Source organism: Pipistrellus kuhlii, unplaced genomic scaffold, assembly GCF_014108245.1.
Source record: "Pipistrellus kuhlii isolate mPipKuh1 unplaced genomic scaffold, mPipKuh1.p scaffold_m20_p_1, whole genome shotgun sequence".
Classification (NCBI taxonomy): Eukaryota; Metazoa; Chordata; class Mammalia; order Chiroptera; family Vespertilionidae; genus Pipistrellus; species Pipistrellus kuhlii.
In genome coordinates this window covers 35,259,395-35,281,074 of record NW_023425404.1, presented here as the reverse complement: position 1 = coordinate 35,281,074, position 21,680 = coordinate 35,259,395, and the positions used below count along the sequence as shown (strand labels likewise).

General features: G+C 40.1%; 2 protein-coding genes across 5 annotated transcripts in view; both read left to right on the top strand.

Annotated features, from left to right (window-relative positions):
* The window catches only part of RAB8B (RAB8B, member RAS oncogene family), a 61,945-nt gene extending 46,055 nt beyond the window's left edge, over positions 1 to 15,890 (top strand). The window contains exons 4-8 of one of the 2 annotated variants that reach the window (XM_036439760.2): positions 5,222 to 5,299; positions 6,220 to 6,309; positions 7,488 to 7,553; positions 10,705 to 10,755; positions 11,762 to 15,890. In XM_036439760.2, coding sequence (XP_036295653.1) covers positions 5,222 to 5,299; positions 6,220 to 6,309; positions 7,488 to 7,553; positions 10,705 to 10,755; positions 11,762 to 11,854 — 378 coding nt within the window. In that variant the 3' untranslated portion in view covers positions 11,855 to 15,890. The remainder of the gene's footprint in view (positions 1 to 5,221; positions 5,300 to 6,219; positions 6,310 to 7,487; positions 7,554 to 10,704; positions 10,756 to 11,761) is intronic. The other variant, XM_036439765.2, reaches the window with a different exon arrangement.
* A 3,875-nt stretch (positions 15,891 to 19,765) lies between these two features.
* APH1B (aph-1 homolog B, gamma-secretase subunit) overlaps positions 19,766 to 21,680 on the top strand; it is a 43,440-nt gene continuing 41,525 nt past the window's right edge. Inside the window, exons 1-2 of one of the 3 annotated variants that reach the window (XM_036439743.2) lie at positions 19,766 to 19,952; positions 21,205 to 21,375. In XM_036439743.2, coding sequence (XP_036295636.1) covers positions 19,840 to 19,952; positions 21,205 to 21,375 — 284 coding nt within the window. In that variant the 5' untranslated portion in view covers positions 19,766 to 19,839. The remainder of the gene's footprint in view (positions 19,953 to 21,204; positions 21,376 to 21,680) is intronic. The other 2 variants (XM_036439735.2, XM_036439748.2) reach the window with 2 other exon arrangements.

Here is a 21,680-nt window from a genome sequence, read left to right as displayed (position 1 = left end):
TCATAATGCTTGTTGGGCTCAGAGCAGATTCTGTGTGTTCCTGGAAGTACAGTGGTGAATAAGGCAGCTTAGAAGCAGAGCTATACTGACCAGGGCTTTCCTTCTGGCTTTTAGGCCTAATCCAAGCACTAGTTGGAGTTTGAATTTTGATGAAACTCTGTCCTCAGAGAGTCTTAGAAGGCCGAGTAATTGAGATCATGAAGCTCAACCTAGACAGACTTTGGGGTACCAGCTCATTGTCTAAAAGACTTGTGTTCCTAGGAGTAGTTAGGGTGACAGCTGTAGGGGCGAGAGCTGTCCCCTTTTTTAGGAAGATGTGATAGGAATCCACGGATCCCTTTCTTATCATGCTGCCCTCCATTCCACATCCACTGCTACTCACCCTCCATTTGAGTACCAGTAATACATCCCCACAGAAATATTGAGGATTCCTTTCCAAAGCTTTATCACCTTGACACTGTACACCACTAAGCACTTTATAGGTATGTATTCCTCACACTTCACCATATAATACTTTCATGATTTTGTAAGATCATCATTTTAAGGAAGAGTTGTGAGCTACTCTCTATTTTGCTTAGATTATAATCAAAGGGAAGGGACTTATCTTGTCCTGCCAGGAAGAAATTTGTTTGTTGTTTGTTTTCCCCAGGAAGGATTTTAGGAATAAGTAAGAACAGTTAGCAGCAGTGATTTAAAATAGTTTACAGGTAATTTTGATTATACATACAAGCTTTTCTATTGGCCAACTTGTTCTTTTCAATGAGAGATGCTTGTTTTCACCAGAGAGTGGGCAGGAACTCTTGGAGTGTGGAGCTCTAGTTCCTTGGATGTCTAACTCTAGTTCATGGTATGAGGAAAGAGGGCATTGAAATGCGTTATTTAATTTAGATTTGAGGATTGCCTGGCTTTTTCATTTATCTGTTGCCTAGTCTTTCTTCACATTACTTCAAATAATTAGAAATTGTTGCTATTCTCAGATAGAATTGTCTTTTCCACTTTTTGAAGGTAGGGCTTTTTGTCTTTTTGTTCTGCTGTAATGCCAGTGCCTGAAACATAGTAGATTCTCTGTAAATGCTTGCTGAGGGGGTGAACCAGTGGGAAATTTCAGACCAGAAACAATGTTAGATAAATCTTCAGGGAATTCTGCTGTGCTGAGTGCTGATCTTGCAGGTCATCTGTTGCAGTGGCATGTGGGGCCATCATGTTCCTGTGGGGGCATGATTTCATTTCAGCAAGTGGTGGTCCTGGCAGGTCTAGTGTGGTTGGTTTAAGTATGCAGCATGTTGATAAGCACTGCATCGGAATCTGCCACCATCAGAGATTTTAAACTATTGGTCTATTTCAAACTATTCAGCAACATTTGTAGGTTTAGCAGTAGCCCTGATGGACAATTGGACTTTTGGAGAAAAGGACCGTGTTATTGCATTGTCAACACTTCTCATAGACGAACACTGTCCTAAGAACTTAAGGAAACTGTTATTATTATAAGTATACTAGAGATCCGGTGCACAAATTCATGCACAGATGGGATCCCTTGGGGTGGCCTGCAGGGATCAGGCCCCAGGTCACACCCCAGGTCATGCCTCCAGCCTTACAGTCCCACAGCCCCACCTGGCACCCCGCCATGGCCTGGTGCTGTCCCCTCACCTGCTCCACCATCCCACCTGCAGGGTGATTGATCGGGGCCAAGGCTCTGTCAGTGCCTGGGAGACAGGCAGCAGTCCCGCCCCACCCCGCCCCCCTCCACCACTGGTCGCCATCTGCGGAGCAATCAGCAGGGCATTGGGCTCCTGCTTACACCCATCTTGGCCTGGCACCACCCACTCACCCGCTCTACCATCCTACTGCATTCCTGCTCTCATTGGGGCTTCTCGGGGCCGGCAGCACCTCCATTGCCACCCACTGCCAGCACCGCTGCTCCGACACCTGCCACATTCCACGCCACCCCCTGGTGGTCAGCACACATTATAGTGAGCACTTGCACTCTAGTCTCTTGGTCAAATGATGGCCCAGGGGACAATTTGCATGTTCGGCTTTTATTATATAGGATATCAGATACATAAAGTTTTAACTAGTACATTTGAGTTTGTATTTCCAACTGATTCATAATGCCAGTTTGCTTACATAAGAAATAGCCAAAGGGTTTCTGCTATTGAAACCAAAGATATTAACTAGAAATAGCTAGCTGTCATTACTGAGTCCTCACTGTGTCCTGGGTTCTAGGTTAAGTACTTTATACATAATATCTCAGTAGATACGCAAAAGAATCCAGTCTGGAAAACATGCTGTCCTCATTTTACAAATGAGAAATGGAGACTGGGGATAAAATAACATCTCTGGGATCTCTGAGGAGATGTCTCTGATCAGAGCCTGTTTCTTTAACCACTTACACCGTGTTCACACTTCCCGTGCTAACCATCTAGAGTGCCACCGGCAGACACAGGCAGTGAAGATCAAGGTCGCCCACATAGCCCAAAGGGTCATAGAGTGATGGCAATTATTTGGTTAATGTTAATATTATAGGCAGCTGAATACTTTGAATCAGGAATTATTCTGTTCCATTTTGAGGTGGGTTTTTTTTTTTTTTGTGGTAAAATATACATAACATAAAATTGACCATTTAAGTATATAATTCTCCACTTCCATTTAAAAAAATTATTTACATTAACAATGATAAAATCTTCTTTACTATCAATATATATCCAAGTGAAATATTTGCATTCTAGGCTGGGAGGAGAGAGGGTAGAGGATATTACTGTTTGCTATTTAAATAATAATGTATATTTTTCTGGTTATCAAAAGGTTAGATGTAATATAGGAAACTTTGAAAATCACAAGAAATTATTCAACATTCTACCTCCCTGAGATAGCTTCTGTTAAAATTTCATTGTTTCCTGGGTTCTTTTATCTTTGTGTATATGTGTGTTTTATATGATTTATTTTTGTATTTATTTACCAAGTTGGAAACCAGACCAGAAGCACTTTGCATACCATGTTAAGAAATTTTAGTTTAATTATGAATCCAGTGGAGAGGTCTCAATAAAGTGGTATCTCTAGTGTCCTTATGCAGAATGGATTAGAGGTGATTAAGAATGAAAGCAGAGATACCAATGAAAGACTCTGATAGTAATCCAGGTAAAAGTCTATTGCTGAGAATATAATAAGTGCCACTCATGTGTGTGAGGCAGGGGTGTCATATTCGGGAACCTTTGAGGTTGTTGTACCTGCAGGACCAGCTGACTCTGAGAGAGTACTCACAAGGGTCTGCTTGGGCTGGCTGGCGGGATTATGTCACCCTTCATCAAAACGAGAGCACAAGAAAGAAGGGAAATTTGGAAGGGATGAAGACAACCTCGTGTTTTACTTAGTTGAGTTTTCAGAGTGACCACACAGGACATCTGAGAAATGATGCCCAGTTAGTGGTCTCCAAGTCACATCTGACCTCTATTTGTCTGTCTCTTTGGCTACATTTTTATGCTCTCCAATCGGATCTGCGCACTGACTTTCTTTCACTCAGTCCGGTGGGTGCTGGGCCTTCCTGGACAGCAAGATATTTATAACGTTTCTCCTATGAGCCAGGCACTGTGGTCTTTCCCTCTCCAGCCCAGCCTCACACCTTTGACCAGTCCTCAGACCTTGGCTTTAATGTCATTTTCTCAGGGAAGACTTCCCTAACCACCCCAGCCCATCAACAGATTAGATTAGCATTTGTACTGAGCTCCTAGTACTTCGTAGCAATGATCAAAATTATAATTATTTGCCTAATTATTGGGTTATTGTTTTCATGAGAGGAAGAGGCCTTGTCTATCTTGTTTACTGTTGGTAATACTTAGTGTAGTATCAGGCACATTATAGAATCTACTAAATATTTGGTGAATGGGTGGGTCTAATCAGAAGTGTGGTCTGTGATATAGATTTTGGAATATTAGCATACAGGTATCAGTTGAAACACTTACTAGTAGAAGATAAACTCTTTAGAAACACCAGCCATTGGGTCTTTTAAAATATGGTGACAATGCCTTTCATTAAACTTGCGTAATAAATTTATTATATTTTAAATGCCTATGATTTACTTAGGCAGATAGTGACATTTAAAATATATATATATTTTATTGATTTTTCACAGAGAGGAAAAGAGAGGGATAGAGAGCCAGAAACATTGATGAGAGAGAATTATCAATCAGCTGCTTCCTGCACACCCCCACTGGGGATGTGCCCGCAACCAAGGTACATGCCCTTGACCTGAATTGAACCTGGGACCTTTCAGTCCACAGGCCGACGCTCTATCCACTGAGCCAAACTGGTCTCGGCAGATAGTGACATTTTGATCAGCCTATGTAAAAAGACATAATTTTAAAGTGGTATGGTTATAATCTAAGCATAGGAGTAAGAAGCAAGGCAATTTCTACTTGAATAAAATAGTACACAACAGAAGTGATTGCCTCTTTCTCTCAGTGCTGTCTCAGTTTTAACTTAAACACTCTCTCAGCTCCAGTTTAGTGCTGATTCTTATCACAGGAGGTCAGGTAGAAAGGGTGTATCATCTTCACCATAATCACTAATTCATTAAAGGTTAACAGTGAAAATGTTAAGAGAGTATTTAATTACCTGGTGAGGCAATGGAAGAATTTATTTATTTTTGCTTCTCCATACTTTAAAATATTATGAAATCTATACATATAAAAGCCAAGCAACCGGAACGCCGGAATGACCAGAACAACTGGAACAACCAGTCACTATAGCGAACACTGCTGCAGCCAACTGGCCTGATCAGAGCCCCTATTGGTGCCCCCCAACCTCCTGCAGCCCCTCCCCCTGGCCAGCCCGGATCCCAATCACTCCCCCCCCCATTTGGGCAGGACCAGCCAGCAAACCACCCATGGCCTCTCTCCACAGCCGGCCCTGCCCCTAATTTCTCTCCACCATCATTGGGGGCAGGGCCAGCTGGCCAAGCTCCTATGGCCCCTCCGCCCCCCAGTAGCCCAGCCCCAATCATTTCCCCATGTCCCCTTCCCCCCACCATCCCTGCCTGATTGGCCCCCATCAGGGTGGGCCAGCTGGACCCCACTCATGCACGGATTTGTGCGCACGAGGCCTCTAGTATTTTATAAAGACCAAAAAAGCCACAAACAAAAGCTTTCTGGAGGGGAGGAATACATTTACATTATATTTTATAACTTTAAATATATATACTAAATGAAGATCTGTTTTTCTCTTATAGGGAATCATGCTGGTCTATGACATCACAAATGAAAAGTCCTTCGACAATATTAAAAATTGGATAAGAAACATTGAAGAGGTATATATGGAAAGAGAATGATGGTATTGGAGATCACCATGATGATACTGGAATGATGATACTGCTGGTGCTTATAAAGGCTTCCAGTCTCTGGAAGAGGCAGTTGAGCTGCTAAGAAGTAGGGCAGGGGCAGGGCAGGCCCTCGCTTAATGGATGGAGGGCAGATCTCCATCTCCAGTCAGACTGCCCTGCTGGGTATGGATGGGGACGGATGCAGAGGAAGGAGCAGTTTCACAGAATTTTAAACTTGGGCCAGATCTTGGAAGTAATTTAATCTGAGACCCCATTTTGCACAAGAGAAAACCGAGGCCAGAAAGAAGTGACTTGCTTACGCTAATATAGCTTTTAAAAAGGAGAGCCAGGATTAAAACATCTGATTCCTGGGTTCTATCTGTTCCATCATCTGATTGACTGGCAAAAGTAAATTTTTATTCCAGAAACTTATCATTTTGCCCTTCCAACAGTTTTTCCATCCTCAATATTTGAAGTTTGGTTTAATTCTATATTGATTAGCATTAAGATATTATATTTTTAACATTTCAAAAAGAAATCTGACTCCGAATCCAGAATACCTTCTCCATTGGCTCACTCAGGACCATTTTTTTTTCTTCTTTGATACAAACTAATACTTGGAAGTTTCGTTGTTAGCTAACCATAAGTTTTATTTCTGTTTGTTCATGTACCAAAATACATGAGAATAACTGTGAGCCTTTGCGAAGAAAGTTTGCATAGCCTCTTATACAATAGTTTTCCCCCTCCTCCCATCTTTTAAAATTGCTCTGAATCATGTCCTGTGTCCAGTGAAAGATGATTAGTCTAATTATTAAATTCCTGGGTATGTTTCTGATAGGTTAAGATTTATCTATTGAATAACTGTCCTTTTCAGGCTGTTTTTATAACTTTCTGTTTTCTTCCTACAGCATGCCTCTTTAGACGTGGAAAGAATGATCCTGGGTAACAAATGCGATATGAATGACAAAAGACAAGTGTCAAAAGAAAGAGGGGAGAAGGTAATTTTGAACCGAATGCACAAAAATTCAAATCTACTCACATTCAGCATTTATCTTTTTAGTATAATTATTGATTTAAGTGTTTAAAATATCTATATTTTAATTCTTTAAAAATAACAAAGAGATGTAATCCTTCCTTGAATGGTACGAATTAGTATTCGAGATCCAACTCTATATACTGTGTAGTCATGACTCATTCTTAAAGAATTTGTTCTTTTCTGGGAGATACAAATTGGTTCTTTTTCAGATTCCTGCAGCTTCAAGTTCAGGCTTTCTTCCATGTCCATAAGTTAAAGTAATTTATTCCCTTTGGAAAAAAATTAAGATAGGTGAAGTTCAACAGTAATTATTCTCCAATTCATTTTTTAAAGAATATTGTACTGCACTTTAAATTTAGGTCATTATGGACAAACTCCTTATAACTCATCAAGCTGTTGATTTCATTTATTAGTCATTTATACGCATTTCTATGTTTTGTGTCATGCAAAGCAAAGGAGTTTATTATATATACATGTTTATTTCTGTTTACTAAATTGATGTAGAAGCTTCAATTTTTAAGTCTGGTAATTTTGTTTTAGCCGTGTGTGTGTGTGTGTGTGTGTGTGTGTGTGTGTGTTCTCAATCTGAAACTTTTTTTCCCTGAAAACATTCTCTTAATCTTGTTGTTATAAATGAACTGGGAACTCTTTGGGAGTAGATGGGAATGTGGAATAGTTCACATTTGTCACAATCAATAGAAACCAAAGCAATGAATACTTAGCATTTTAAGCTTTTCTGTTAAGCACCGATTTATTTTTTTAAAAAATAATGAAAAATCAGTGTATTCGCTGTTGGAGAACTATACTTTCAGAGCAGACAAAAGGGGTGAATGAATCCCAAATTAATGGTAGGGGATGAGTGTCTGTCACAGTTTTTCTTGTAAGTATAGAGAACTAGAAGTATAACAGGAAAAAAAGAGACATACTGTACTTAAATTGTGAATGGGAGTGGTGCCATGTTGCTTATGATGGTTAAGTTAGATCTCAATTCAAACTCAGAAGGAAGCGAAGAGATTTGAGAACCACAAGAGTTCTGAACTAGATACTCTATCTTTGGGGCTTGAAAACCCTAGAAAATGTAAATGTTTTATATGTTCAAATAACTTGCACTATATTTAAGTGTTTCTGTTTGCCTTTCAGTTAGCAATTGACTATGGGATTAAATTCTTGGAGACAAGTGCAAAATCCAGTACAAATGTAGAAGAGGTAAGAAAGAAAGACCGGTTTGGTGCCTTGTTAGACAGTAGCATTGGTGCTAATCTGCTGATGTCCAAGCGATTCTCAAAGCCTTGTTACTTTCTGACTTAGTGACGCCTGTGTGAACTCCCCCTCCATGTTGTGAACTGCTGTGCTTTCTTGTGGATCTGGTTGTTGAATTTCTAGCACCCAACCTCCACATAGAATATATAGGGTGTACACACTTTGAGTATTATTTATTAATATATAGTTCCTTTAAAAAATCCACAGAAGTGAGTAATGTTTTCTGTCATTGCCTGTTTCAGACTAATGACTGATTCTAGTCCAGGCACTGCTGATAATGCAAAGTAAAGGAATCGCAAACATCAAGAATCATTTTGATTGTATTTGTGTGCCCTTAATTTGTTGCTTGCTTTGGACTGTAAACTTTTATCTTTTATGTACCCATATAAAAAAGGCTAGTGGGTAAATTTGCTTTGTTCAAAGCTTGCTTATTATTTCCTGAAAAGAAGTGAAAATTAAGTGAGTTATCAGCTGTTCAAGTGTGTATATGTATTTTTGGGACACCCTGCACTCAGATACAGATGTGAATATAAGATTCACTGAACAGAAGATAGATGCTCAGTTTAAGGTCACTTCTGTCCTGTTTGGGAAGCTGGAACTCCTGCACTAGCTGACAAAATGCATGTCTTCCTCTGCTCATTTATCATTCATGTCATACTATAGTGGCCTATAGCAGGCGAGTCTTAATTACTTTCCTGTCAAGAAAGAGAGAGAGAGAGAGAGAGAGAGAGAGAGAGAGAGAGAGAGAGAGAGAATATTAAACTTAGCTTATTAAACAGATTCCCTTAATGTACAGTTTAAATAGATTAACATGATATATATGATATAGTAATCTGATGGCATTTGGTAGAAGTAAGAAAGTGTGTTTACCAAAGAGTACTTTAATAAAATTTATTAATAAAGTTAACTGTTAAAGAAAATCTAACCACCTGAAGTCTTTTAAGAATAGATTTTCTTTACCAAGGGAAGAATTTTTTATAATATTTTTGTTGTTGTTGTTAATCCTCACCTGAGGATATTTTTCCACTGATTTTTAGAGAGAATGGAAGGGGAGGGGAGAGAGAAAAAGGGAGAAACATTCATGTGAGAGAGAGACATCAATTGATTGCCTCACAAACATACACTGACTGGGCCGGGGAACAAACCTGCAACCTGGGTACGTGCCCTTGAATTGATCCCGAGACCATTCAGTCAGCAGGCTGACACTCCAACCATTGAGCAATACCCGCCCTGGTGACAATATTTTCTGTGTAAAAATATTTTAAAAACTGATCATAAAAATATTACATGTAATATGTTTTAATATAGTAATTCACTTAATAATATTGTTGATTTAATAAACATTTAATTTCTTAGGCTACTCACTGATCACCATATCTTTCATCATAGCTAAAAATTGAGGTTTAAATGACTATTGGAAAGTGGACAATGATCATAATTTTTTTTTAAGTAACTAAAACTCATATTCACGTTGGCTAATGGGTGTGAGGAAACAGGAAGTCTCTGCTGATTTATTTAGATGAGCATGGATAAGCAGAAAAATGCTTCCTCCTGCTTGCCACAAAAGGATTTCCTTCCATCAGAAAGAGGGGAACCTCTTAAGTCCGCTCTAACGGCGCAGGAAAGCTTGCTCACTGAGCTGGCCCACCCATGGTTTCTCTCGCAGAATGAAGGCAGTACCTGGCTTCCTGGAGTAGCTGAGGTCTCCGTTAGCACCTGTGCCCTGGTCACCCCTGTGGCTTAGAGAGAGCACTGAACTATGGAAGTGTGGAGCTGGGTGCTCCCCAGTTGCTTAATCTGGCCCGGTATTCTGCAGGAAGTGAGCAGTTCCCCAAAGCTCTAATTTAGTGTAGTTAGTTAGCCTCATAAAAACTGGGATGGGTTTATTTAGAAATTTAGCCTTAGTAATAGCTAAGTATTGTTTCTGTTTGACTGGACTGGAAATGATTCTTTTGCTAAATATTTTGGGGGGCATCAAGTATGGTTGGGAACAAAGTGACTGACATAACAGTGGATTTAGCATGGACACAACTGAAGAAACTTTAAGAGTCTTGGCTCCCTAGAAACAAAGTGGGGATGATAGGGTTAAAAAATGTTTGGATCACAAGATACTAAGCATAAAATGTCACTAAGATGAATCAGATTTGTCCTACCTGCATTTGAACTGATTTCCATGGTGGGGGATTGAACTGAGTTGTAGGCACTGTTGGGATTTTGGAATGTTACGATTATATAAGGTATAAGAGTGAAAGTGATTTCAAAGAAAACATTGGCAATAAAAGACAGATTTTTGTAAAAATATATTTTAGAGCTACAGGGTAAAACATTTGTTCATTCACTGATTAAACAGATATTCAGCATCTTCTGGATCAGGCCCCATGCCCTGCTCTGGGTGTGCAGGGGTGGCTTAGACAGAGCTTCTGCCCCCCAGGTGCTGTGGGTGCACTGAAATAACCAAAAACCTGCCATATTGGGAAGTTGGGCCAGATATTATGTACAGAAAATAGTTGACAAATGAATGACAGATAACATTGGAAAATGTGTGTGATGTAATTGAAAAATCTATAATAATACAAGTGTAATATGCTAACTAGACTGGACAGTTGAATGACCTTCGGGACGTCATTCTGGATGAAGCCATGGTGGCAGGGACTGAGGCAGTTAGGGGTGATCAGGCAGGCAGGCAGAGGCAGTTAGGGGCGATCAGGCAAGTAGGCAGAGTGATTAGGGGCAATCACTCAGTCAGGTGAGTGCTTAGGGATGATCAGGCAGGCAGGTGAGCAGTGAGGAGCCAGCAGTCCTGGAGTGTGAGAGGGATGTTTGCGCCTAAACTGGCAGTCACCCCCGAGGGATCATTGATTTTGGGAGGGTGCAGGCTGGGCTGAGGAACACCTCCAACCTCCCCCTCCCCTCCTTGTGCATGAATGTTATGCAGTGGTGCTCTAGTAAGATGTAATAGTCATGATTACAATTATATTCTTTTCTCAATTAAAAGCTTTAAAGTAATATATTTATAATGTAACAGTGAAAACATTCTATGTTTCTATTTTAAAATATATTATAATATATAATAATGCAATTTTTGGTTTACCTTTAGGCATTTTTTACACTTGCACGAGATATAATGACAAAACTCAACAGAAAAATGGTTTGTATCACTTATAATTTTGTTTTCATTATACTGTTTGTAAATTTGTGTTATTCTGTGTATTTATATGATTAAAAGGATAGCTCTGATTGTAATATATTCACATTAAGTTTTTTTTTTCTTGACTCATATAATCAGCTGGTTGAACTTTGATTCTTATTTCTGCTTCTTCAGGTTTCATATTTATTTTTTTTAATATATTTTTTATTTCAGAGAGGAAGGGAGAGGGAGACAGAAACATCAATGAGAGAGGATTATTGACAGGCTGCTTCCTTCATGCCCCCTACTGGGGATCAAGCTTGCCCTGACTAGGAGCCAAACTGTAACCTCCTGGTTCATAGGTCTACACTCAACCACTGAGTCATGCTGGCCAGACCAAGTTTCTTATTTCTGAACTGCAGCTATTTCAGATCTGTCTTCTGGCTCTTTAAATGGACTTTTATTGAATTTTGATCCAAAATTTAAAATAATGCACAAATTAAATTTTTGCCCTAAAATTATCTAGTTTAGTTTTGATGTGACATTTATATTTATATATAATTATGATCTTAAAGTTGCTAAAGTTTGTTTCTATTTGAAATTATCTTAGTGATGAATCATTAGGGCAACCTAGATAGTTTATTTTAACCTGAATTCTGAATATAATATATACTGTATGTTACCAATACTTCTTACCTCTAATAACAAAATTGTCTGTACTGATACCTTAACATTGTTTCCATCATTACCCTTGAAAGTTTACATTCCACTGGCAGTAATTTTTTTTGATCTGGAAATAGGAGCTTCCTGATAGTAATCTGCATAAAAGGTGCTATGCTAAAAACATTTTTTTCAACCCTCATTTTCCAAATAAACCATTAACATCAGAGTTTAATGAGTTCCTCTTCTAATAAAATACCCTGCTGAATGTGCCTTTATGTTATGGCTTGATATTATTTCTTTTATATAATTGGGGTCAAACCATGAAGCTTTTGTTCTCTTTGTAACTTTGTCTTTTGTTTTTTAGAACGACAGCAATTCATCGGGAGCAGGTGGACCAGTGAAAATAACAGAAAACCGATCAAAGAAGACCAGTTTCTTCCGGTGTTCGCTACTTTGATGAACTTCTTTCTGAGAGACTGCAGCACACCCAGAGGACCCTTTCCTGCTTCTCTGAAAGCACAGGTCACCCAGCCTCAGAACCACACCGCCAGGCTGCTACTGAGAGCACCACCGAGCCTAGACCTCTGGACACAGAACACCTAGTGGATTCCAGCCACAGCCTAGCGAGATACAGGCTCCTTTTTTCAAACACGGAAGCAATGAGATGGAGACACATGCAAGACTTGTTTTTTTCTTTGTTTTGTTGCCTTTTGCAGAAGCTGCTCTTTTCTTTTTCACTTTGCACATCAGTGTTAGCCTTTCCCTGTTATAGCACAGTCTTAGACTCTCACACACACCCTTGTCTCACCAGGTTCTAGACAAATGTGTGCTTTGGGGAGGTTTAAAACAAGAGTAGAACATTTAAAGCAGAGGTCAATAGAACTAAAGTTAAAGGACATTTGGGCTGATGTTCATATGGCCAGATGTTATTGCATTCATGGCATTTATTTTGTTTGTTTCTTATTGGTTAGCACTTTGCTTCATTCTTGACTTTTTAGCCAGTCTGGGTAGCTGAAGGAAGTCACTTTTCAGTTGATTCCCTCTGCCTAACCTATAAAAACTGCATTTGGAAATGACCTTAATCTCCTTTTTTCTGGGGTTCATAATTGCTGTCTCTTCTTATGTTTGACCTATTGTAATCAGTCAGTCATCTAAAACGTAACATATTTTACCATTGTTGTCTGTTTCTAGTTGTGAATTCTTGAGCTGAAATTTTACATGGACAGAGAAATGTACCATTTAGGGTTTTATTTCAATGTCTAATTGTGGTTCCATCACGTTAGCATACATAATATATTTTGTCTTAGGTTTACTCCCCAGATTGCTGATTTCGTTTTAATACCCAATTCCTACCACGATCCCTGTGTACAAGAGTTATTTTAAATTTTAGTTCACAGAAAGCTTACCTAAAGGAAGAGATATGACTTGTTAACATAAATTTAGAAGAAATAGCTCTTGGTAATGGTGAAAATAATTATTTTTGTTCTGTTTTTTACTTGGGTTTTTAAACAAAATAAGGATAATAAACTTAGTGTGGCCTCTAGGAAAAGTCTTGCTATCTCATTAGAGAAAATATGAGCAAGGTTTCCGTTTTCAAACAGCTACTGTTGAATGGGTAGAACCCAGTTCCATCTGTTCAGGTTTGTTGTTTGAGAACTTTGTCCAGTCACCTGGGCCGAAGCCAACCAAAAGCTTTGTCTTTCTCACCAACCCCTGGAACTGGGGTACCTTTTGTTGATGAAACCATCACATAGGAAAAGAAAGGGATTTAGTGTTAACTATGTGCCAAATTAAGGTCATTATGTCATTGCTGTTATCCTAGCCTTCAGGGTCATAACACGGAGGGGAGTAACAAAGAGGTGATGAAGGAATTGAATTCTGTTGAGGAGTATTCTTCCTCCTAGGCCTGTTTTGTTTCACAGAGTTTACCATCATGCTTGAAATTAAGAATTGGAAGTGGAAGTGGAAACAGATTGCTTGTTACCACAGAGAACTCTGCTTCAAATTAAGATGTATCACAGAATGCTCGAGCCATTCAGACTTTTTGAAAACTTATGCACAATTTTGCTACAGCAAATATAAATATTCCAGAGCTATTTTTGAATGGGACACTAAACACTGTTAACAAATTTTTTAAAAACTTACCTATAGGCTTAACGGCATCTGCTGGTGTCTGAGGATAATCAAGCGGTTCCTTGCTTGAAAGTCTATTATAAGTCTACCATCTTAAAATTAGATACATCTTTGGAAAGAAAAACAATTTCTTAGGAACATCTTGTATTTTCTGAAAAATATTCCAAGCAGTTAAGCTTTCTGGAGGGTAACAAAGTCGTTCCTAAAAGGCAAGTGCTATGACACCATGTATGAATGTAATTCTCTCAGTAATTTACCTCTGACTATTTGGTGTCTTAACACTTTGGTTTATATCTCAGGGGTTATCTGCAAACCAAAACTGACATATCCTATGGTTAGCTTTTTTTTTTAGCAGAATGCTTTGCTTTTGTTTTATTCTTTCTCTCTTCTTTTGTCTTATATGGATTAATAACTAGTCTCCATGAAATTCCTTTGAAAGAGCCGTGAAAACTAGATGAGTCTAAAGGTGCTCTTTGAAGTAGCAGCAATTTGAGGTATATGCTCTGTTGTATATAAATAAATCGTCCTTGCTATTTTCTTACATTTAGTCTTGCTAAATTGTATATAATTTGAGCTAAGACCATAGGAAATTCACCTTCTGCATGGTAAAATGACCCAATAAATATCCCAGTTTGCTTAATAATGTACATATAGTGCATTATTTTTTCTATTTGTAGATGAATTTAGTGAGAGATAATTGTCTGTTCCCTGCTGAAACTGAAGAAATCTAGTTTGAACATTTCTGTGGTCTGTGGATCAGGTACATGAAAACTGTGCAGCAGTACCAGTGGCATTCAGTGGCTGCACTTTATTATCAGTGTGCTCATTCCTGCCAATGATGGACTAGACCTTTTCAAATAGCGTCTGAGGGTATCAGACAATGAAAATGTGCTGTAACTAAGTAGCTTGTAAATCAGTTGATTGTAAAACGTTTCACTGGGAACTTATTTTAGCTCTATTTTACTTCAGACAGATTCTAAGAAAATAACCCACCTGTGCATCAGTGAGGAGGTGCAGCAGGGTTTCTTACTATTTACATGAACATTTTGTGCAGTCTTTGTTATAAATTTTCAGAAGACTATACTCTTTACTTTGAAGGACTATTTTTTATTATACCTCATTAGCTTACTAGTGTTCAAATACCTGGTAGAAAAGCAGTAAGCCAGCCTTTATGCATCCAACACGATTTAGATGATATGTTTTGTTTTGAACTACAGGCATCATTGGGAAAGGTCGGAGGTAGTTTAGAATAGAACATACATGTCATATCCACTAGTGCAAAAAAGAAGTATTATCTCCCTATCTCCATTAATAAATTTAGCTGTGCAATATAGATAAATGTTTGCAGAAATTTCTAATAAGAGATTATAACTCCGTTTTACAGGTTCTAATGCTGGGAATCTGTATTAAGGCTTATATAAAGTTTTTCCTGTGAACAGTAAGTGATACATATAAGCAGACTTTCTTTTCTAGTTTGACTTAGATTTCTCTATAAATTTAGTTCTTAATCTTTAAAGATGAGCTTCTAAGCTTAAAATTTTAAAACAGCACTTCATTATGTTGGTGTAATTGTGTCAGATTGTAAGCAGTCATTTCTTCTGTCAGGTTTTATAATTTTCCTTTTAACAGAAAGTACATTCCATTTTCCTTCTTATAGCTAAAGAAGGGAGAAAGGAATGTCTAAAAACGAAATTCCTTGTCCTAGAGAAACCTAGAGAGACAGGAAATGCTAATAAAATTTCAAATGCTAGCACAATTTTACAATAGAATTGGTCTTTTTAAAAAGATTAATAAAATGAATGGTTGTCATGCTCACTATGAAAAATAAATCTAAGTGACTGAAATTTACAGAAATAAAAATTAGCAAACAATTATTTTAGGGATATTTTCAAATTTTACTTCATTTTTTGAAATAACTTATATGTAATTGCATTTCGTATTGCCAACAACTAATAGAACTTTTTTCATTTTCTTACATTTTTAAAAAATGTGAACTTATTAGAATTCATTCCTATGGCCTTACAGATGGGTTTTTATTTTGTTTGCAGCAGTTCCTTTAATTCAAAATATCATAACTCTTTGACTAAAATCATGCCCCAAATGAAAAATACCTAATTTTTCCATAGAATTTCCCACTGCATATGTTTTGGTGATTTTATTTTTGTTCCAACGGCTTAATGTGAAAAGCTCATGCAGATAAAGTGGGCCTGTCATGTGGTTAGTCTTGTTTAAGCCAATTCATTAACTGTGTACTGATATTATTGCTGTGTTTTTGTTGTTTTTTAAGTGGATTTTACTCCAGGTGAACTTTTTTTTTTATAATAATGTTCGTCTAAAATAAAAACTACATTCTGAAAATATTCATGACTCCCTGAAATGGTGGCAGATTTTGAAAATCTTTCTTCGAATTTATAGGTGTGTGACTCAAACCATGGCCGACTTGGGATATTTTAGCAAACTTTCTGAATTAGAGGTGTTTAAAATGGCCAGATCGCCTGCTCATACTTAGTTCAGAACACATTGAGATTATTCTGTGATGGCACTCCAGCCCTCCCTTCCTAGTCCTTGCAAGTTTACTTTTTATTGTTTTGTTTTCATTTCCAAATAACTTCGTTCAAGGGCCCAGCTCTACCCATATTCCACCATGTGCTTGTGCGCGTCCCCAGTCATAGCCTTTCCTGCTCCTTCCCACCACCACTCCGACCTTCATTATTCTTCTCACACACCCTGCTTCTTTCCTTTCCCTCTGGTAGACCGACCTCTCCTCTCCTGCCTCACAGGAAAGCATCTTCTAAAACCACCTTAATTGCCTCTCCCTCCCCAGCTCTATGGTCAGCCGCTCTCATCCTCAGCTCCCTCCTCTTGTAGCAGAGGCATTCCTCCTAGTCCATGCTTTCTCTCTGCCTCTTCTCTGGATTCATCTCTCCTGCCCCTTTGTCCTGCTTCTCAGAGAACTCACTGCTCTTATACCTTCAAATGCTTATCCTGTGTGAGCCCTTTCCCCTTAGTATCTAAGCATCCTTAACTCTCCCACCCCTTTGCCTCCTGTCCTTCTCACCTATTGCTCTTTCTCCTCTTCTTGCTATAGCTAACCTTCACCCAAGGGTTGCCTGTACATACTGTCTTCACTTTCTCATTTTGCATTCATTCCTCAGCCTACTCCAGTTTGGCTTCCTCCCTATCACCTCACAGACATCATATTTATAACGGCCTAGTTGCAAAAGTAGCTGGCAGTTTTCTGTCCTCTTAACTAACTTGCCAGCATTTGATGAGTATATTGCTTCCTCCCAGAAATGTTCTCTTCTCTTAGTTTCTGTGACAATCTTCCCCAGTTTTCCAAAATAATTTCATCTTTTTTCACAGCTCTTAAATTTGTTTCTGTGGTAGACTGAATTATGGCCCCCAAAGACATCCATTCTAACCTCCCGAACCTGTGAATGTTACTTCATTTGCAGATGTGATCTTGAGATAGGAAATTATCTTGAATTATCCAAGAGGGCCCTCTGTAATACCAAGGGTCTTTAGGAGAGGGGAATAGGAGGAGTCGGAATTAAAAAGTAATGATGTGATGACAGGAACAGGGAGAAAAGGTGTGATGCAGGACTATGAGCCCCACTAAAGCAAGATTACCTAGCAAGACCATAATTTAGAATAAAAGAAAAAAATAAAAATAAAGTTTCCCAGACAAGAAAAAGCTAAATAAGTTCATCACCACCAAACCAATATTATAAGAAACTAGAGGCCTGGTACACAAATTAGTATACCATTCGGGTCCCTCGTCCTGGCCTGGGTAATTGGGCCTAGACCGGCTCTCCAGCTCCCCCAAAGGGTCTCAGATTGAAAGAGGGAGGAGCAGGCCAGTGCACAATCGGGGCCAAGGGAGTCACAGGAGGTTGGCCAGTTGGGGAAGGACTGCGTGAGGGCTCCAGGGCGTGTATGGCCGTCTCACTCAGTCCCAATCATCTAGATCCCAGCAGCAAGCTAATCTACCAGTCAGAGCGTCTGCCCCTTGGTGATCCATGCACATCATTGTGACTGATCAAAGAGTTAACTGCCCCCTGGTGGTCAGTGCATATCATAACAAGCAGTTGAGCACCTCTAGTATACATTAGCATATTATGCTTTGATTGGTTGGATGGCCAACCAGTCAACTGGACACTTAGCATATTAGACTTTTATTATATAGAATGTTCAAGTGGCTTCTTTAAGAAGAAGAAAAAATAAAAAATATGATTAAAAATATTGCTAAGAAAATAATTCTCACTGAAAAAGGCAAACACATAATAAAAGCAATGAGTCAACCAACACTAAGGCCAGTATAAAGGCTCAAAGGCAAAAGTAGGAAATGAAGATCATGTTTAATTACAACAGTAAATTAAGGGATACACACAAACACACAAGAAAAACAAACATACTGGTAAATGTGCAGGGGGTGAGTAAAAATGGTAGTGATTTTAGAGTGTGTTCAAACTTAAGCAACTATCAACTTAAAATGGACTGCTATAAACATAGTTTGGTATATATGAAGCACATGGTAACCACAAACCAAAATCTACAAGAAATAAAGAAAAAAGAATCCAAATAAGACTATAGAAAGTCATCAAGAAAAAAGAGCATGGCGAAGCCAGTTTGGCTCAGTGGATGGAGCACTGGCCTGCGGATTCCATTCTGTGAAGGGCATGTACTTTGGTTGCGGCACATCCCCAGCAGGGGGTGTGCAGGAGGCAGCTGATAGATGTTTCTCTCTCATTGATGTTTCTAACTCTCTATCCCTCTCTCTTCCTCTCTGTAAAAAAATCAAGAAAATATATTAAAAAAAAAAAAGAAAAAAAAAGAAAAAGAAGAGCAGGAGCATAAGGAACAGAGCCCTAGCCAGTTTTGCTCAGTGTATAGAGTGTCAGCCTGAAGAATCCCAGGTTCAATTCTGGTCAAAGGCACATGCCTATGTTGCGGGCTCAATCCCCAGTAGGGGGCATGCAGGAGGCAGCCAATCAATGATTTTCATCATTGATGTTTCTCTTTCTCCCTTCTCTGAAATCCATAAAAAAAATAAAATAAAAAAAAATAAGAAAGGAGCAGAGAATTACCAAAAAAAAAAAAAAAAATCAATCAGAAAACCAAAAAAATGGCAATAACTACATACTTATAAATAATTACTTTAAGGACAAAGTGCTCTAATCAAAAGGTATTATTATAAATATTCACATTAAACATGGAGAAAAATCTTAGATATGAATGATCAGAAAACATAACCTTCTGGTTTTAATGTTTAAATCTCTCGGAAATTGTTAAATTAATATAAAATAACAAATGTTTGTAAGTTCCACTTTTTAAATTATTTCATTAATCGAACAGATATACTAGGTGCTGAGGAAATAAAAAAGAACAAAACAAAACCCCCGCCCCTCCAAAAGTTTATTTTTAAGGGTGGATACCAATGAGCAAGTAAAAACAGAGCAAGGAGATACTGCCCTTACTATAGAGTGATCAGAGAATGCCCTTAAAAACAACTTTTTTGAAGACTTGGAGTGTGGGGTTGGGAAACAAATCAGCTGGCCAGCACAACTTCGAGAAGGACAGCATGTTCCACCACTATTTCATCCTTTTACTTATCATTTGGGTCACCGCTGTCCCAACTTGGATTTTATATATGAGTGATGAAGCACGAAGTTCCCGCAACTATGCAAATAAAAAAAAAATTTTGCTTTAAAAAATTCCTTTATTTAGAAATGGAATCCTGTCTTTGTAGGGTACTGTTTTATTTTAGTTGATCTGGAATGTTACCCGGCTCTGGCCTCAAAGGGGACAGGGATCTCTCCTGTCAGCCTTACAGCAGCCGGCACCGTTGGGCTGATCTCTGTGTACGTGTAGCGAGACCTAGGGGGGGCGCTACAGCTCCGGCACTAAAGTCGCCCTCAATGCAGCTTGGGGCCCAGGTGGGCGGTAGAGGATGGGTGAGACCAAAGCCGGGCGTTTAGGACCGCGCCCCTACCCCAGCCTCCCTCCCCTCCGTTCGCCCCGCTCCTCCCCATCCCCTCCGCCCCGCCCCTCTGCCACACCACGCCCCTCCCCTCTGCCCCTCCGCCCCGCCCCCTCCCTACTTGCCTTGCCCCGTCCCGCCCCCTCCCCACTCGCCCCGCCCCATCCCCTCCGCCACGCCCGTCCCCTCAGCCCGGCGCCCCCACTGCAGCCCCGCCCCTCCGCCCCACCCCGCCCCGCCCCGCCCCTCCGCCCCGCCCCGCCCAGCGCTCAGCTCAGCTGCGCCCCAAGCTCCCCGCGTCTGTGCCGGGCTCGGCGGACGCGGTCGCCATGACGGCGGCCGTGTTCTTCGGCTGCGCCTTCATTGCCTTCGGGCCGGCGCTCGCCCTCTACGTCTTCACCATCGCCACGGACCCGCTGCGCATCATCTTTCTCATCGTCGGGTGAGGCGGTTGCGCTGGGAAACACGGAACCGGGGCTCCCCTCTCCCCGCGGGTGTTCCGACCCCAGGCTTCCCCGCCGTAGGGCTCGACCTTGTTGGGCTTTGGAAGGGACCGGCTTGAGACGGGGAGAGCCGAGACCCGCTCCTCCGGACGCCTCGCCCGGCGGGAAAGGCACGGGAACCCGCCACCCCAGAGGGCAGGCTCTGGGGAAGGAGCGCACCCTGTGGGTCTCAAAAACCCTGAGCCTCGGCTCCTGAGTTTCCGCTTAGGGTCCGAGGGTGGGCTGTGGTGAGTCCTGAAACAACCTAAATTGCATGAAGAAAAAAAAAAAGTGGATACGTTCAAGTACGCATCTTTTATTTTTCTGCAGAGGGGGGTCCCAAGGTAACTTCAGATTTTGTAATCCCAAAGGGGTTAAGAGCCTGGAGATCTGGTGCTTTAAAACGCACCAATGCCCAAACGCCTAACCCAGGTCTTCTGAATGGGAATGTGTAGGGGGCGGGGCTCACCTGCCCCGACACAGAAGCACCTGTCAGCGCTCTTCTCCGGGGCTGGGTAAACACCGAACCCTGGCGGTGAGTGTGGTCACAACCCGTTTTCCTCTGGCAGCTCTTGCTGAGGCTCCCCTCATGCCCCTACACCCCTGAGTCTCCCTTGGCACCGGGAGAAACAGCCAGACCAGGCCAGCGATGCCCACTTTTTCTGAGTCTCTTCACCTCTCACCACTCTATGGAGAGTGCTGCATCCCGCCACTGTTTAAAAAGCGATAGAGATTGGGCAGAGGGTCTATGAAGCTTGTTAGAATCATTAGAATCCACAGGAATGTTGCAGAAACCGGGCCTGGGAACCTGATCTAGATCAGAGTGCAGATTTCCAACTCCTGGGTTTTATACTAATCACTATTAATAGAGATATAGACTTTTTTTTTTCTGGGAAAGACATATTTGCACATCAGTGAGCAAAGCATTAATTGGGAAGAATAACAAATATTTCCAGCTCGTCAGTGCTTAATGGATAGTGTGCAGATGTACTTAATAAATAGCAGGGTCACTGAAAAAGAGTGATTGCTAGGAAAAATCCTAAATTCTTTTTGGTTCACATGTTCACCTCAACAGAGGAAATGCACCACTGACCCCCTGATTAAGGACAATGGATCCAGAGCATCACTTTATGAGCCCTTAAAGTTTTTAAAAAAAAAAAAATTAATTCTGTACTTATGTGTGACTTTTCCTTCTCTCCCCCCTAATTTCAGAGCTTTCTTCTGGTTGATATCTTTACTGGTTTCCTCCCTTGTCTGGTTCGTGGCAAGAACCGTTGCTGGCAACAGAGATGGACCAATAGAGACATACCTGCTGATCTTTGGAGTGTTGATCTCAGTTCTCATCCAGGAAATATTTCGGTTTGCATATTACAAACTTTTAAAGTAAGTTAAACATTTGTTTACCTTTCCCCCCAGTTAATTTGGATTATGGTTTAGTAATTTGAAAAATTAATGCTGTGTGGTATTTGAAGATCCATGCCTTCCTGCATAGTTTGTAGCCAAAGGATTAGAACATTTCTAACCTGAAAATATTGAGTATTTTAGCTTGTGGATACTCCTTCCTTCATTCACTCATTCAAAAAATATTTTTCTGAGAATTTACTCAATGCCAGGCATTATTCTAGGCACTGGGAATAATGCATCATGATTAAAAGACAGTATCTGTCCTCGTGGAAGTTGTATTATAG